The sequence below is a fragment of the Canis lupus genome, chromosome 23, assembly GCF_011100685.1.
Source record: "Canis lupus familiaris isolate Mischka breed German Shepherd chromosome 23, alternate assembly UU_Cfam_GSD_1.0, whole genome shotgun sequence".
Classification (NCBI taxonomy): Eukaryota; Metazoa; Chordata; class Mammalia; order Carnivora; family Canidae; genus Canis; species Canis lupus.
In genome coordinates, this window is record NC_049244.1 from 22452826 (window position 1) to 22469671 (window position 16846).

At 36.6% G+C, this 16846-nt stretch overlaps 1 protein-coding gene across 4 annotated transcripts in view; it reads left to right on the forward strand.

The window, feature by feature from the left end:
* The window catches only part of ZNF385D (zinc finger protein 385D), an 889598-nt gene extending 875198 nt beyond the window's left edge, over positions 1 to 14400 (forward strand). For all 4 annotated transcript variants that reach the window (XM_038570722.1, XM_038570723.1, XM_038570725.1 and 1 more), the window contains 4 exons: positions 1097 to 1327; positions 8165 to 8343; positions 9395 to 9496; positions 11339 to 14400. In XM_038570722.1, coding sequence (XP_038426650.1) covers positions 1097 to 1327; positions 8165 to 8343; positions 9395 to 9496; positions 11339 to 11572 — 746 coding nt within the window. In that variant the 3' untranslated portion in view covers positions 11573 to 14400. The remainder of the gene's footprint in view (positions 1 to 1096; positions 1328 to 8164; positions 8344 to 9394; positions 9497 to 11338) is intronic.
* Positions 14401 to 16846: the final 2446 nt, after the last annotated feature.

Consider the following 16846-nt stretch of genomic DNA (forward strand, 5'->3'; position numbering starts at 1 on the left):
TGGCATTAGTGACCACAGCAACATCTGGAATGAAAAAAGTTGCAAGAGCAGCTGTGGCTAGAAAGACAGCCTGAGAATATTTTTGAATAGGAGGTTAAGAACCATCCAGCTGGGAGGCAGAAGTCAGTAATATAAAAGTAGAAAGGATAGGAGCATAGAGCTCCCTTTGCAATTTGTTATTGGATATGGCAAACATCCTAATTGTAATTCGTAATTATCATATTCGGAATGGGAGCTCTGTGTACCCAAGTGAAGTCAGGATAAAGTACTTTTGCTTTATAGGTTGACCTCTCCAGATTTAGAATCAGACTTTGAAGCCAGAAGGGTTGTAGGGTTCCAGTATATCAACACTTGGTCATCAGACTTTTAAAATGATGATGTGACATTAACATGGTGTGACCAGTCTGTGAGTTTCTTGTGGAGTGGCCATTGATGTCTGAATACTGTGTAACAAACTCTCTGAACACAGCCTGGCACAAAACATGCACTTAACAAATATGCCAGACCAGAATTTTTGTACCTGGCATTGAATATACTACTCTTTGTAAATAGAACAACAATTTTCTAAATTGTTGATCTGAACAAACCAATATGTCATCAGGGCTCCATTTTTTCCCCCTTTTTTGCACAAGCAAATACAAAAGGATCAGTACTTATATTTTAATTAAAGAAAAAATATAGAAGGAAAATTGATAAGTAATAAAGAAAAATAAAAAAACTGTTTATTTTTAAAAAGTTGTCTGTGTAGAAATATATGTATACAAAGTACAATACATTGTAAAGACTATTCTACTAAAGCCATATGTTAACAAGAGAAATCTGTGGGTATGTTTATTTGTCCCACAGAAGGAAAAAAAAAGTAAGTATATTTGGGTGTATTTTTAAGAATTGTCCACATGTTTTATATCAATATAGGCAACTACAAGTGGCCATCTATGTGAATTTCTTCATGAGATGAATGACTCATAGTCGACAAACAGCAATTGCTGGCTGCTCTTATCATTATTAGCAGAATGTAATATTGGTGATACAATTCCAAATAGGGGAAGATAATACCACTGTTTTTCCCTTTTTTCCTATGCTATTTTGAATGCAGACAGTACCACAGGGACACCAGCAATATCAACGACAACTGTGGAAATTCGCAAAAGCAGTGTTATGACAACTGAGATCACCTCCAAAGTGGAAAAAAGCCCCACGACAGCCACTGGCAATAGCTCATGTCCTTCCACGGAGACTGAGGAAGAAAAAGCAAAACGGCTTCTTTACTGTTCGTTATGCAAGGTTGCTGTCAACTCCGCCTCGCAGCTGGAAGCGCACAACAGTGGTGAGATGCAGTGATTTCTCTTTTGTCTCAACAGCTCTGCAATTATCTTCCTCTAAATGGATTAGATCTTTTGCAGCAGGGGACAAAGGGGTGGTGGAAAACTGGCAATTATTACATGGAATTCATTAACAATTAAAAAACATAAATGACATGCAAAGTGTCATTTACATGGGCTCAAGAGAGGACTTCCAGGGCTCCTGTGCCTCGATGTGTATGTGTTTTTGTCTATGGATGTGTGTCTGTGTATGTGTGTGTGCACGTGTGTTATTAGATATTAGGAGATAAAGTGAAATATAATTCTAAAGTATAAGCTTTGCATTTATTTGATTTTCACACTGCTATGAACTCCCATGCATTTGCTTCTAAATGAAGTTTAGAACTTCAAACTTCTAAAGTTTGGTCAATAACAGCAGCTCTTTCTGCCCTTAGGTCCCTTCCCCATGTTTTAATAAAATGGTCTTTTTGGACCAAAGGAAAAAAAAAAAGTTTGTCAATAATGCAGTTACAAAATTTGCTTCATAACTCCATGTGCTTTTAGCTAAAACCTCTCCATTTTGGTTTTTATGGCAAATGACTTTGAGCTAAATCTTTATCACACTGACAATTGAACTTAAGTGCTTATTATGGGCAACAACTGAGGTATGTTCTCTACAGGTAATATTTTATTTACTCTTTGTGACAACCTAAAGATACTATTCTTGTTATTTGAGGCTCAGACAAGGCATATGACCAACTAAGTGGCTGAGCCTCACTCAGCCACTAAGATTAGTCTAAGATTTAAACTTAGGTCTAACTTTTTTTTTTTTTAGGATTTTATTTATATATTCATGAAAGACACAGAGAGAAAGGCAGAGACATAGGCAGAGGGAGAAGCAGGCTCTGCAGGGAGCCTGATGTGGGACTCGATCTCCAGACCCAGGATCACACCCTGAGCCAAAGGCAGATGCTCAGCCACTGAGCCACCCAGGTGTCCGTAGGTCTCTCTAACTTAAACACTAAATTTGAACATAATCAAAACAGAAAATACTGATAAACCAGGATGAAATTCTTCCCTAATATATTTCAATTTCATCCATCTGCTCTCTATCTATAGGAAGGCATTATATAGATATTATATATCCATACCTATGCCTATCTATCTAGACAAGCATATACAAAGAGTCTGTATCTACATATCTATCAATAAAATCTAGATTATATTTGTATATCGATATAAAGATATATTGACATAGATAATTATACATAGCCTACTTGAGATGTTAGCCGGCCCTTTGGCCCTAGATTAGATTTTCTCTAAAAGGCTGGATTCATTGCCAGGACCCTGTCAGCAATCACAACAGAAACAGAATCATTTGTAAATCATACCCTGGGTTAATATCGCAGCTTTATGTTGGCTGTCATTGGCCAGTCACTATGCTGCACAGTCATGTTCAAATATCGACTTCGATTTTCTAAGGGAATAATTACAGATGGAAAGCAGTTCCTTCAGCACATATCCTCCCCCCTGCATGCAACATTAGTTGTCATCTGGGAGTTCATGAGTTCAGAGGCTGAGGAATACAGAAAAAGACCTGGCCCCAAGTCAGAATCTATACCATGCAGATGTGCCTCATGTTTTACTCATGTAAATACATTATTCAAGGATGCCAGATAATTGAGAGAGCAAAATCATCCTTGAAAGTCCATTTATTTCTCAAGAATTCTTGAGCATTCTGCATCATAACAGAGAAATACATTCATTTTGGTGGGGGATCAACTCTGACAAATAAACAAACCATACCCTTTGATGCTGGAGTTAATTTATCAAGGATGTGGATGTCCTTCCTGAATTCCTAACAGAAACATCTGATTAAGAAGCAAAGAATAATCAGTTATTTCATCATATCACATCAGGTCAACATTTTTCATATTCTAATTCTACAATCCTCATCTCTGCTTTGTGTGTTGGAAATGCCCACGAAGCTTTAAAAGACTATTTACCTGTGTCACTTTAATATATAGATGTTCATATAAATATATATATATATATGTATATATATATTTCCTATATCCAAGGATTCTAATTTATTATATATTCAGGCCTCGAAGCTATAGTGTTTGGGAAAAGAAATGAAGCAAAACAATAGACCTCACAAGCATTGTGCAGGCAGCGCTGAGAACTGCTGTTATCTGGGAGTTATCTGGCTGTAAATGTGGTGTAACCTTACATGAATCACTTTATAGGAATGTCCCCTCCAAACCTTCAGCCTCATCAGAGGACTATATACCCCCTCAGCTTAGATTTCTTGATCCCTTCATTTCCCTTCTTAGATCAGAGATCATTTTCCATGGTCCAGTTATGGTGCTTGTTTTAGGCCTCACACTAGATATGTACCAGCCAGTTGAGCCAGAACTGGAAGTGACAAAGGAAGAAGAGAGGATGCATGAATAGATTATCTTTAACGCCCTTTGCACACCATTTCCAATCTCCAGATTCAGCTCTCTGATTTGTAACTGAAGTGGTGGTGGGAGGCTCGTTGTATCTGGGACATTCTCTAAATGTGGATGGTGAATGCAGTTCATTCCCATATTCAAACAACTGGTCCTTGTCCACTGGTTCCTTTATCTTTCCCTTAGGATCCCATATGGGGAAACCCAGGGAAGGGGAGGGTAAAGGAGAGAGGATCACCCTCTTGTCACAAAAAGAGTAGTCCTTGTAGAATTCATCGTAGGATCAGTGTGGTGTGTTTTAGTTTGGGTTCCATTAGAAGCAGACTCTGTACAAGGATTTAAGAGCAAATAATTTTTAGGGGAGGCCAAGGGCACAAGTTAGGAAGTGGGAAGAGGGAACAGGGAAGGGAAGCAGCCAGTGCAGTGAGCCATCATGAGGCAGTTACCAAGGTAGGCAGCTGGAGCTCACCAAACCAAACTGTGACACTACATGGTTTTACAGTTTTAAACATAGACACTTCCAGTGGTCACATAGAATAACAGAAATGAATTAACTCAAATTCTGCCCTTTAATCTTTACAATCACAGTGCTGTCATCTCATTGTTCACTTATGATCTACTGTTTGCATCAAAAATACGGACTTTCATGGGGGTTGAATGCACAAACTGCAGCCTTTGTGAGCTTGAATAATTCCAAACGGACTTGTTAAGGGAACGGGAGCATGTAGCTGAATTCCTGTGTGTCTGTGGCCCACTGTATAACACAGAGGTCTACAAATTAATTTCCATGGAGCATATGATGTTTAGTAGAGGATAAGTAAGACAATGGGCTAATTGAATATATTCTAAATCTCAACAGTAAAAACACTAATGGTTTAGAATATAGACAAATTGTTTTCTACGAAGCAGTCCGTTATCATGGACATCATCAAGACTTGCCAGTTCATGGAGCTGGTGGAAAGCAGACTGTCTTCTTGAGTCCATGTGATTATTTTCTAATTCTCTTTAATGTACCTCCGTATTACCTGCACCCACAGCAGACCACAATCACTGCCTTAGTGCTCCACTGCCTTCACACACACACCCCCACCCACCTCTCTAGTATCACTTTAAAAGAGTTCTCTGCTTTCTTTCAGAGCTAGGTATTAGGAAACCACTGTTAAGATTGGGCTATTTGTCAGGGAACCAGGTTTGAAGGCCAATTTGATCAGAAACAGATTTTGAGACTATTATAGCTTCCATCAACTACTGCCTCTTGTATGTTACAATAGAATGAGCTAGAAGTGATCAGACCATTTTTACCTCGGATCCACACATAACAATTCTGTGTGAACCTGGGCAAGTCAATTGTCCTCTTTGGACTTCTCACGCTGTCTCTTTCTCTCTCTCTCTAATGGAGATAAATGGCCATATGGCACTTTGTAAAGATGAATTACTATGGCATGATGCTTAGTATGATCACAGTTGCTGCTGGCATTATTTGGGGTTAAATTGTGTTATTTCATTTGTTTTCTCTTTCTATTTTTTCACTAAAGATGCAGTTAATAGATTTATATTCCATAACATTAGAATGCAGGATTTAAATATGGGCATTCCTGCTTTGCATTTATTTTTAGAATTTGAAAAGAGAAGGAATTCTCCTAAGCTTACTAGAATGATTCACAAAACAGTCTAAGAATGTTTTAAACAAATTATGAGGACACACTCTTTTCAAAATATCTGGAAATCCCCTTTTAGTCGTATGTTACAGACACAACACAAAAAAAAGTTTCATCTTTTTCTTCAAAGAAATCCCCCCCAAACATTCTACTAGGTAATGCTTTGCTTAGCTGATTTTGATGATTTTCTCTATATTATTAAAAAAAAACTTTGAAATGTTTTATAGTCAATGCTTATTACTAATTTGGGCAAATTTTTCTGGCAATAACTTGAAGTGGCAACATTTGATAATTTTCACTAAGCTCATTTGAGCTATCTCTAGACAGAATTTATTCTATTCTTCACTAAGTTTTAATATACAGAAAAGGCAGTTCTCAAAGGATAGACTTTACTAACTTTTAAAGTGCTTAGAGGTTTCTAAATTTTTGCTTAAACAAAACCAACACTGTTAAGAAGGAGAAGAGGATTGACTAAATTTTATTGAGCACATGGAAGTGCCAAAAGTAATCCTTAAAACAATAAATGCATTTAATGCAACACTTCAGTAGAGCAGGTAATTTCCTTTTTCACAGCTGAAAACACTGAGGCGCAAAGAAATGTAAACTACACAGCTCATGGAGGCAAACTTTGATTCACACCATTCCAGAGTCTGAGCTCACGGTGCTCTTCACAAATTTGTTCATTGCTTTTTATTAATATCTAATGCTTGAGCTGTATCTACACTGTGTCAGGCACTGAGAATACAGTATAAGCAAAACCCAGGAGTTGCCTTCAGGAAGCCCATGTCTAATCTGTGCTTCTCTGCTCAGGAAGAGAACTGGGTAAAGACTTGCTTAAGACATCTGTTTCACATTTCAAGTAAAACTGCATAGAAGTCAATCCCCTGGGGTCAGTGTTCATGGCCTTATTATTATTAAGGCCCAAAGATTATCTGCCACTCCTATTCAGCATCTTCTAGGATAATGGTAAGACTCCCAGTTACAAAAGGTATTAACCAGAGTGGATCAAGCGTCCCTACAGAAAGTCAGAGTAAGAGTCATTCTCCTACTGACTACTTCCTAGGCATTGATAAGCCAAACTGGCCCAGGAATGCTTTTCAGTTTGATTGAAGAATCTGCTTGGAAAAGAAATATTTTGATAAAATCACCTGTTTAGATAAAGAAGGTTGGATAACCATCCAGACACACACACACACACACACACACAGTGACACAAAGTGTGTGTGTGTGTATGTATATGTATGTATAAATGTATATATCTTACTCCCTAGAACATTGTCTTGCCTTACATTGACTTACACCACCTGCAGAGTACGAAGGATGTCTGTTTTACAAGGGGGATGGGCTTGCAAGCTGCGAGAAAAAAAAGACCTACTGCAGGGAGGTCTCCCCACCAGCACCTCCGAGCAGTGCTATGGTTCCGTATTTCAAGTCCTCCAGTCTACTGACAAGATGTTGACCTTTTTCTCTTTCCTTAATATGTTGGGATATGAACATTTTCAGAGCTGTACATAAGAATATGACCTTCATATTCTTGGAGTAAGAAAATCTACATTGTAAGAATTTCCTTTTTTTTAACATTGGATTCAGTAAAGTTGCAATCATTCTGAAAGACAGAATCGTGACTGTAAACCTGTTTTGTGTACTCATCACCTCTTATTTAAGGAGATGGTGATTGGTGCTGACCTAGTGCGCCCCTCAACCTGTTTTCCTCATTAATAGTCAATAGTCTTAGGAGGCCAGTCCAGGAATCTGAAGTTGAGAACCTTATTTTTAATGCTTCCAGAACTGATAACAATTTAATAAAGTCAATTAGGAAAGGGAAACCACTAAAAAAGGATTTAAACAACTAGAATGGCAAAAAGGGCATAAATGGTAACAAGAGAAAATTTCATAGCAAAACCATGTAGCTAAGTGAGAAAAATAAAGAATAGTTATCAACACCAACAAAAAGAAAGTTGTGAGCCATTTTTTGAGAGGAAACCCCCATTCATGAACTCTAATAATTAGAAAAAAATTAAAAAATAGAAAACAATGTTAATAGCTTAAGTTACACTGGTTATGTGTAAGAATAGTCAGAAGATGTTATTGGTTTATTCAAAAAGAAGCTTTTATTTATAGTGTATTTGCTTAACCTTTCACCCCTCATCTTTTTGGTCATTTGTTTTTACATTTGAAAGGACATAACCAATCAGTGTGGGCTTTACTACCCTAATAGGGCTTTTTTTTTTTTTTTTTTCCAGTAAGATCTTTATACTCTTGCTCTTCCTTTTGGGACCTAAAACACATAGCCAGGAAAGCTTGTTTGTATTCTATTTAGAAAGTGAGTATTTAATTAGTGCCACTTCTATAAACACACCATGTTTAAACTGAAGACATTTGTTACACATCACCTCCAACTATACCTTTAGCAACTAAATCACTCTTCCTCATCTTCTATCATTTCTGTCTTATTAGCATCAAGAGGAAATAAAACTAAGTCACACCCATTTAATTTCACCTTAGGACTCTGGGGTGTAGGTGCTATATTAATGGTGTCGGTTTGTTATACGGGACGTTGTAAAAACATGAGTAGTGTAATGGAAGGTGGTCAGAGCACATTGTCTTCTGAGTGAAGCATATTTCAGTAATAATCCCCGGAAGAAATGCTCTACAACTAGACATCACATTTTATTAATTGTACCATTTCCTAAAGGCATAAACCAGCTAATATTTTTTTTCTTTCTTTTTTTCTAAATATTCCTGGCAGGTACTAAGCACAAAACCATGCTAGAAGCCCGGAATGGAAGCGGGACCATCAAAGCCTTTCCTAGGGCAGGTGTGAAAGGCAAAGGACCAGTTAATAAGGGAAACACAGGTCTGCAAAACAAAACGTTTCACTGTGAAATCTGTGATGTGCACGTCAACTCGGAAACACAGCTTAAACAGGTAGACAGCACATATTCTAGAAATAAAAACAACAGATAGGGGACATCCTTATGAGCACATATGTGTCCTTCCTTTGTTCCCTTTCTTTGCTGTTTTCCTCTCCCATCCATCCATCTATCCACCCATCCACCCATCCATCTATCCACTTACCTTCTCTCCACTGCCCTTATTTATGCATATTTTAGTTTCCAAGGAAATACTAAAATGTAAGATTTTCTAAGTCCTTTCAAAAAATGCCTAAAGTGAATTTGTACTATTCTTATATCTGAAGAGTGGGAGGAAAAGGGGTATTAGATCTTTTCTCTACCAGATCTCCCACTCAAAAGTGTTGATTTTTGTTAAAGGTCAAATTGCAATGTTCCATTTTTACTTATTTAGACTATTTACACATTACAACTAATTTTATACTGTTCTATTCTTTTATTTTATGTACTTTATTACATGGTGTTGTACTGTATTTCTAAATCCTGCAGCCACCTGCTAAAGGGATGACTAATCCTGTTGCATTCACTTTTACTGTGAATAGCCTTCCAAAGAGATCAGTTATATGTTGCCAATTGAAGGCCCAGCCCTCATATTGTGTTGTATTTTATGTGCATATGTGCAATATTGTACTCATTTTATGCACCTTAGTTATTTATCTTTAGACTTTAAGGGGTTGACATTTGGCTGTACAAATGTGAGGATAAATATTAGTATGGAAATATATTCATACCTGCCTGGGCATCTTTGTTTATTTGCACATGAAATTCCTTTAGACATTCTTTTCCTTTGTACACTTTTAAAAAGGAGATCTGTGCAGCGATAAAGAGAAAGGCTCAGAAAAAGAAGAGCCTTCTATTTGTTAAAAATATACTAAAATGGGTAGCATAAAAATATATATCCTCAAGCCATCAGAATCCAAGGACAAAAGTGCATGCTCTTTTGTTTTTATCTTTCTGCAACTTGTATGAAATAATTAATATTCTTCCTCAGGTTAAAACAGTATTTACGAGGGAGGGTTTGGGGATGATTTTTTTTAAAAGATGTCATTTTTAATTGCTTTTAATAGCACATTAGCAGTAGAAGGCACAAAGACAGAGCTGCTGGGAAGCCCCCGAAACCTAAATACAGTCCTTACAACAAACTACAGAAGGCAGCACATCCACTGGGGGTGAGTGTCATCGTTGATTCCCAAACCATAATGATCTTGAATGTCCCCCAGTCCACTGACCTTTTATTTTTTTTATTTTTTTGTCAATTACTAAATGAAATCAATGGGAAGTACCTAAGTCATGACAAACAATTGATCGGAAAGTCCAACCCCTACTCCACCAATAGAATTTTAGTTTCATGAGTTTTTTGGGTGGTTTACCACTTTTAGCCACAGTCCAGTACCTTTATCCTTTGGAGTTGGCCTCTGGTTAATGACAGAGCATGGTGAAGAGAGGAAAGCCAAACTCTTGAGTCAGGTAAGTAGTCATGAAATCTGGTCTTGATGTTAGTGGATAATTTTAGGAAAGGTCAGTGAAAAATAAGCTCTCACATGTCCTTTTTAATATCTTCAAGGGACCAAGCATTGGTTTTGTTGATACCCCCAACAGTTTTGGGTTTTGAATAGCACACCCTCAAAGGCATGGCTTATTTTATTTAATTATTCAGCCAAGAATCATGTCGAAGGCCTGGTGAAATTCTTCCTGGGAGATGCGTTCTTCCCATTACCCCAAATATACCTTTTAGATTAGTGAACATATTAGTACTAATGTCCTGACCTGGATTTTTTTTTTTTTTTTTTTTTTTTTTTAGGAATTTAGCAGAAACCTGTGAAACCTCCTGATAATCTCAAACTAATATTTATGATCCTGTGGTGTTTTTTATTGTTTGTTTATTTGTTTCCTGATTGTATTGACCATCACTTTCATCAGGGAGACCCAGGGCTCAATGAAAAGTTAAGAACAACTGATCTACAGTATATGCTGAGTTGTGCATTTTGAATTCTGTTTTCTTCAAAATAGATCTTATTAATAATTGGTGCTATTGTGTGCTGCTGGCACATGAAAATATAGTTAAAGGAAAACTGCAATCATCTATTATGAGACTTCAGTAGGAGTTGACCCAATTAATTTAGTAGCATCACCCATTTTTATGCAAATGAAGTCACTCTACTCTTGAACAGAAGCAATTTTAGCTGCATTGAAAGACTGTGAATTCTGCACAGAGCTGATGTTTCAGCACCACTAGTCATAACTTTGAGTGCTATTTCTGACCAGCATAGATGCAGCTTTCAACAATCAAGTGAATGGTTCTTAAATAAACAGGGAAGTCAAATTGTGTTAGTTTTACCATCCAAATCCTCCTCAGGTCTCACTATGTTACTGTTTCCATAAATGGGAACATTCTTTCTGTGAGACCAGCCATCTTACTAATGCTACTAGCCAAGGAATGAACTGGTTTGAGTTGAGAGAATGTTGTTACCATTTGCATAAAGAGGAAGTAGACCATGTCAGATTTGGGGAGAGATAAGTTTCTTCCCTGAAGTGGAATTTGTTATTTTTATTTCTCTTCATCAATACCTTACACCTTGCTGTGCTCCCCAGTTTACACACTTGGATAGTCTAATAGTAGCTGACAGCATTAATAAATCTCTCTTTTAAAGTATCTATTCCATGACAGCTAACATGTGTGTGTAGAGTAAAAATTCCATACTTTTTTTTTTTCTCAACATGAATACTTTCCTCAGGAGGTATATTTATGAAGAAAAATAAAATAAGGTTGCCGAGTACTTTTCTAGAGGACTTTTCAATATCCTAGGTTGGTCGTCTTCAAGGGATGTTCTAGCTCTTCCAAAGGAAAGTTGTTCTACACTTTCCATTATTCTTACTGACCCTTCACAAATGTGATTTTATCTTTGTGGTTGTTTCCTGCTGCATTTTGAAAGCTGCCCATCATTTTGGAATCTAAGTGTGATGCCCAAACTCCTGTCCTACTGCTCTTTTCTTTTTTCTCTCCCTTGCAGGTAAAATTAGTATTTTCAAAAGAACCTTCAAAGCCATTGGCTCCGCGAATTCTACCAAATCCACTGGCAGCTGCAGCCGCCGCTGCTGCAGTGGCCGTGAACTCCCCCTTCAGTCTCCGAACTGCTCCAGCGGCCACACTGTTCCAAACCTCCGCGCTCCCTCCAGCACTCCTGAGGCCAGCTCCTGGACCTATCCGGACCGCCCACACTCCTGTGCTGTTTGCTCCTTACTGAATTCCAAATGGGAGTACTTGTACTGCAATAATTTTTCAAAAAACAAAAAACAAAAAACAAAACAAAAGAGAACTATGCAGTGTTTATTTATAGTTTAAAGTCTATCTGAAGAGCCAGGACTTTTGATAGTGAATTGAAAAGATTATTTAAAAAAAAAAAAAATGGAGGGAGGTTTTGGGGGCGGGAAGGGAGGGGTGGTATTTTCTCCAAATTAAAGCATTCCTCTTGAACATTGATTGTTTTAGAAGTGATCTCCAGCATTGACTTGTAGTGGTATCTAGAACTTCTGAAGCCTTTGTGACTGTGCTTTTGGGCACCTATTTCCCTCTGCATTGTCTTTCCTGCTTTATGAAACAACTATACATTGTAAGGGCATTAACTGGTTCCAATGTATATATATAAGAATTTACTCTGTAGATTAAGATAATATGAAAAAAAAAAAGAAAAACAAAAAACAAAACAAAAATGAAAAAACAAAAACAAAAAAACAAAAGCAACACTGTGAATAGTAGTACCCGTGCTGGTCCTCTTGCTATGACAGCAATCACTGGGTATTTATCCCAACAAAAGTAGATACAGTAGATGTCTTGTAAAACAATAGTGCTGTGTCTCAATCTATGCCACTAGGTTTTAAAGAATTGCAAAAGGTAGAATGAACAACTATTTCATGCCAGTAAGCAGTCAAAGAATACGCAAACACCGGAGGGTTTATTGGAGGTTTTTCTGGTCCACGTTCTTCCCCTCCTATACAGTATATGACTTTAAGTTGAGGACAAGAGAGCAGGGCTGAGCATAGAGGTAGGGGAAGATATCATTAAAGGTAATTTCCTACAAAGTACTGTTTCCCCACCCTGAAGCAGTATTTCTGGAAAAAGGGAAGTCTTTGTAATGAAACTATATCTGAAAATAAGTAAACCCATGCATCATGGGTGTTCAGAAAGAAATTAGTACAATTGTTCTATTTCATGGATGAGGAATGATCATAACCTAATATGAGAATGCAAAGTAAAGTTTTTCATGTTAGTACATATCCAAGAAATAAAAACAGAGAATATTGCATCTCTGCAATATCCCTTTTATATCATACCAGTAAGATTGTCTCTTAGGCAAAGGTTTCTGCTTTGAACATGATGATAGATGTTAGCTATTGTTGTGGGCTTTTTCTTGTGTTTTAGATCTCCTACTGACATGATATAAACAATTAATATATATATTTAAATGTTAGTAAAACAAGAAAAAATGAATCCGAGGTGATTGCAGACCAAGGATATAGTGTTGAAAAAAATTCTGGTAAGATGCACTTGACCATCATTTCTCTAGTGGAGTTATGAAATACTGGCAGCCTTTGATAGTCACCATAAGGCTGAAAGGAGTTGATGTTTTACCTTTAAAACAAGATTTATCAGGGGTATATATAAATACATGTATATTGTATATATGTTAGAAAGATTAAGAGAATAACTTATAAAAAGAAAATCTATATAAAATAATTATATAATCATCCCATGTTACATGTTATCATTAAGTTGGTAACAAATGGCATAAAAAATAGCTGTGCCTTTAATTTGTGATAAAGGCTACTTGCTTTTTCCCATAGAAAGCTATCCTATACCTGTCACTATGATGGGATTCAATGCAGCCAATCTGTTGCATTAATAAGAACAAGGACACTCAAACTTAGAACAATGATAAAACATGTACAAATCAACCCTACATGATTTAAGTTTAGAGAAAAACAAATATTTTTGAAAAGGTTTTGTAAAGATTATTTAAATCTATAGGGAAGGGCTTGGTATGGCCTTCCTGAAACTGCTCTTATCTAAATTGTAGTAACCTTTGAGAGGTATAAAGATTCAAGATGAAACCATTTGAGAGATAGGTATTTAGCATTTGTCATTTTATATTTAAGAAACACCCATAGCGTGCTTGGTGCTCAACATTGAACATGGTCTTTGGAGTTCATCTCCACCATCTAGCTATAGACATTTGTCATATAAACATATCTGTAAAGCAATTGGCTTTATATATCTTTTGTTAAACAACAAATTAAGGAGGAAGAAATGAACGAATGAAAAAACAAATCATGGAAAAGGGAAGAGGGTAGGCAGATAGAAAAAAAACGTATTTCATTAGTCTTTGGAAAAAAGAATTTTAAACCATACATCTCTGGTTAAACATGTTGGTTAGTATTAAAATTTGTTTTTTGAGAGTATCTGGTGATTTTACACTTACCAATACCTCTACTCTCTGGTCTTAGTAAGTGTTTCCTTTTTTCACACACAGACTGTGCTGGTTTAACCAGATGGAAAGATGCTCATGAGTGTGTTGTTTGGGGCTCTGTCTGTATCCTGTGTGACCAGCTTCTAACGGATTTGAACTTTAGTTGCTTTTTTCTGCTTTGTCAATATGTTGATCTTTCACTATAAATTAACCTGAATCCTTATCCAACAACCTTTACACCTGATAAAACCTCTTTCTGTTGGAGAACTTAATGTTAATTGATGCAATCTCACTACTATGTGCTTTGCTGTTCTTCCCCATTTTCACCAAAGTGAATTAGCCAGTCCACTAGAAGTCAGGGCCTGTGGGATGCAAAGAGTCCTGGATCACAAGGTGTTACTAACTTTAATGATTTGCTGGGAACAAACAAATCAGCCATATTTTCTCCATCAGCCATATGAGAAAACTCAGAAATACCTAAATCCCTTCTGCCTCACTTCGCTATGGAACCATTTTTGTTTAAATGGTCTCTTAAATTGGAGTTGTAATCATCAGTTGTCTTTTACTCACTACCTAATAAAGGATGAAGCCTAACTCTAGAACTTACAGTGGGTTTTCTGTGAATTGCTTCCCTTCACTCCACATATTTATCAACACCAGATCAACATCTATTACAGTTTAGACTGCTATAAAACTATATCCTTTCCCTTAGGAAACTTTTTTCATGAATAAAGATCAATAATTCAGATTGGTCACCATTGGTGCTCTGAAAATCCCCAAGGGTGGTCTGACTTTATGGTTATGTATCCCTTCCCATGCATCACACCCATGGCAAGGAAGTCATAGAGAAAGCATCTCTGATTTCATTTGAAACAAATATAAATGCATTGCAAGAGCCAAATGTCTCTGGAAAAAGCATTGCTGCACCTCATCCAGATCGTCCAGACAAATGGGAAACAGTCTTGGGAAGGTACTGTATTTCTCTTTTGAGAAAAGATTACATATGACAAATTGCTCCTCTCACTGGTCCCAATCTTTGAAGAGTGGTGTTCTATTCACATAAGCAAACACAATTGGCTTTTGGCATTTTATATCATCACTGCCTCATCCATAATGATTGCAATCTTTAGGTACTATTAGGCTTCCCTTCATCTAGTACAATAATTCACTGCCATTATCATCAGAGCTATAATTTGGGTTTTTTTGAAGGTGCTACATATTTTACTGCCAAAGAACTATTTAACCAAGAGAGTGTTTATACTCACAAATTAAAAGAGCAGGAAATCATAAAACAATTCAAAGAAGAAAGTTTTTAAAAATAGGATTATTCAAATTTATTGTGGATGTGCCTATGTAAGTTTCTAAGGCATAGGACCAATGCATAGCAGACATGGCATTAAATTTCACTTAAAATTAAATTTTAAATTAATACTCTACCCCCATACCCATGTAATGTTCAACTTTCTTGAAATCAGATCATAAAGCTAAATGATTCAAGTGGTCTAGATGTCTCCTTCCTTCAAATATTAATTAATGTAGAGAACTACCTTTCTGTACATTAGCATGGATGACTATATTAATAACTATTTGTATACAGGAAAGCAACATAAAGTGGTGGGGAAAACAATGAACTGAAGGAAAACAAAGTCTATTGTAGACTTTGTCTCAGACCGGACCAGCAGGATAATAATTAAATGGTCAACTAATACTTTGTCCTCAATTTCTTCCTCGGTAATATGGCTGAGCTGGTTTACCATTTCTGCATTAAAAGACCACTTCTCCCATCCTGTCAAAAATAAAATTGCTTTCTTATAGTGAACCATATAGCTACTCAAATATTTGTATGTATCCAGAAATGTGTTCTATATTCCTCTCTATCCTGAATATACCACGCTGCAGGTCACTCATCTAATCAATCAGAATGTAGACTTCAACAATCATCAAAGGAGTTGCTAATTCACACAGGACTTTCAATAAAGTCATAAAGGATGGACTGCATCTCTTTTCTCAATCTAGGATATATTTTGAACAGAATAAACTGCAATAAAAGCAATAGAAAGTTGGCAGTGTGAATGTGGAGGGAGCAATAGCTATTTAAATTCCTCATCCTTATTCTTTTTTTGTGCCTTCTCCCTTCAGCAGAAAGGGTCTCCATCACTAATCTGGGTTTACATGTGTTTTAGCTAATGGACACCTTATTAAGACTGCTTCCTCCACAGTCAAAGGATATTCGTGATGCTCTCATTGTTACAGCAAAAAAAAAAAAATAAATAAATAAAATAAAATATTTGAACTGTATCCTGACAGGGAATATTTTACATATTTTTATTGGTTTTCACTAAAACAGATAGATTTATTTCTAGAGCATCTCTTCTGGTCTTTCTATGCCATGCTTTAATAATGACAGAAGCTACTACCAGAAAGTGAAAGGGATCATTTATCTGGCAAGTCTTCCTTGTCTACTTATGAGTTCTGAGAGTGGTATCAGGGCTTCCAATGAAAGATGGCTATGTTGATATATCATCCTGAGGTGGCCTACAAAGTTGTTACTCTCTGGAATGGTTTATAGCTTACCAGAATTATGAATGGTGATGGAAGGCCAGCTCTGCACTGTATAAACCTCCTGTGTACTGCTCTTTTTAGTAGTCCACGCAGGTTACAAAACATCAGAGTTTGAAGAATTCCCTGGCTTGCACAGGTGTGAAAGGACTAAGAACTATTCAATATGATCATCTTTTTCCTGTTTTCAATGACAGAAAGCCATCCTTCATAAATGGTCAGGTTGATTTTACAAATGGCCAAAATGCATTTCAGGTCAAACCTGATGAATAATATGTACGATCTAAGTGGAGTATCTTAGAGTTCGGTCAAGTTTACTAAGACTATAGAGAATGGGGTCATGTTCTTTTGATGACTGAGAAGTCAACTCTTCCAAAGAGTAGGGCTAAAATAGTTTGTAAACAAAAGAGTCTAACTAAAAATAAGTACTTAAACAGTGACCAAATCTAAGGTTAATATATATATATATAATATATATATATATGAAGTGATAGA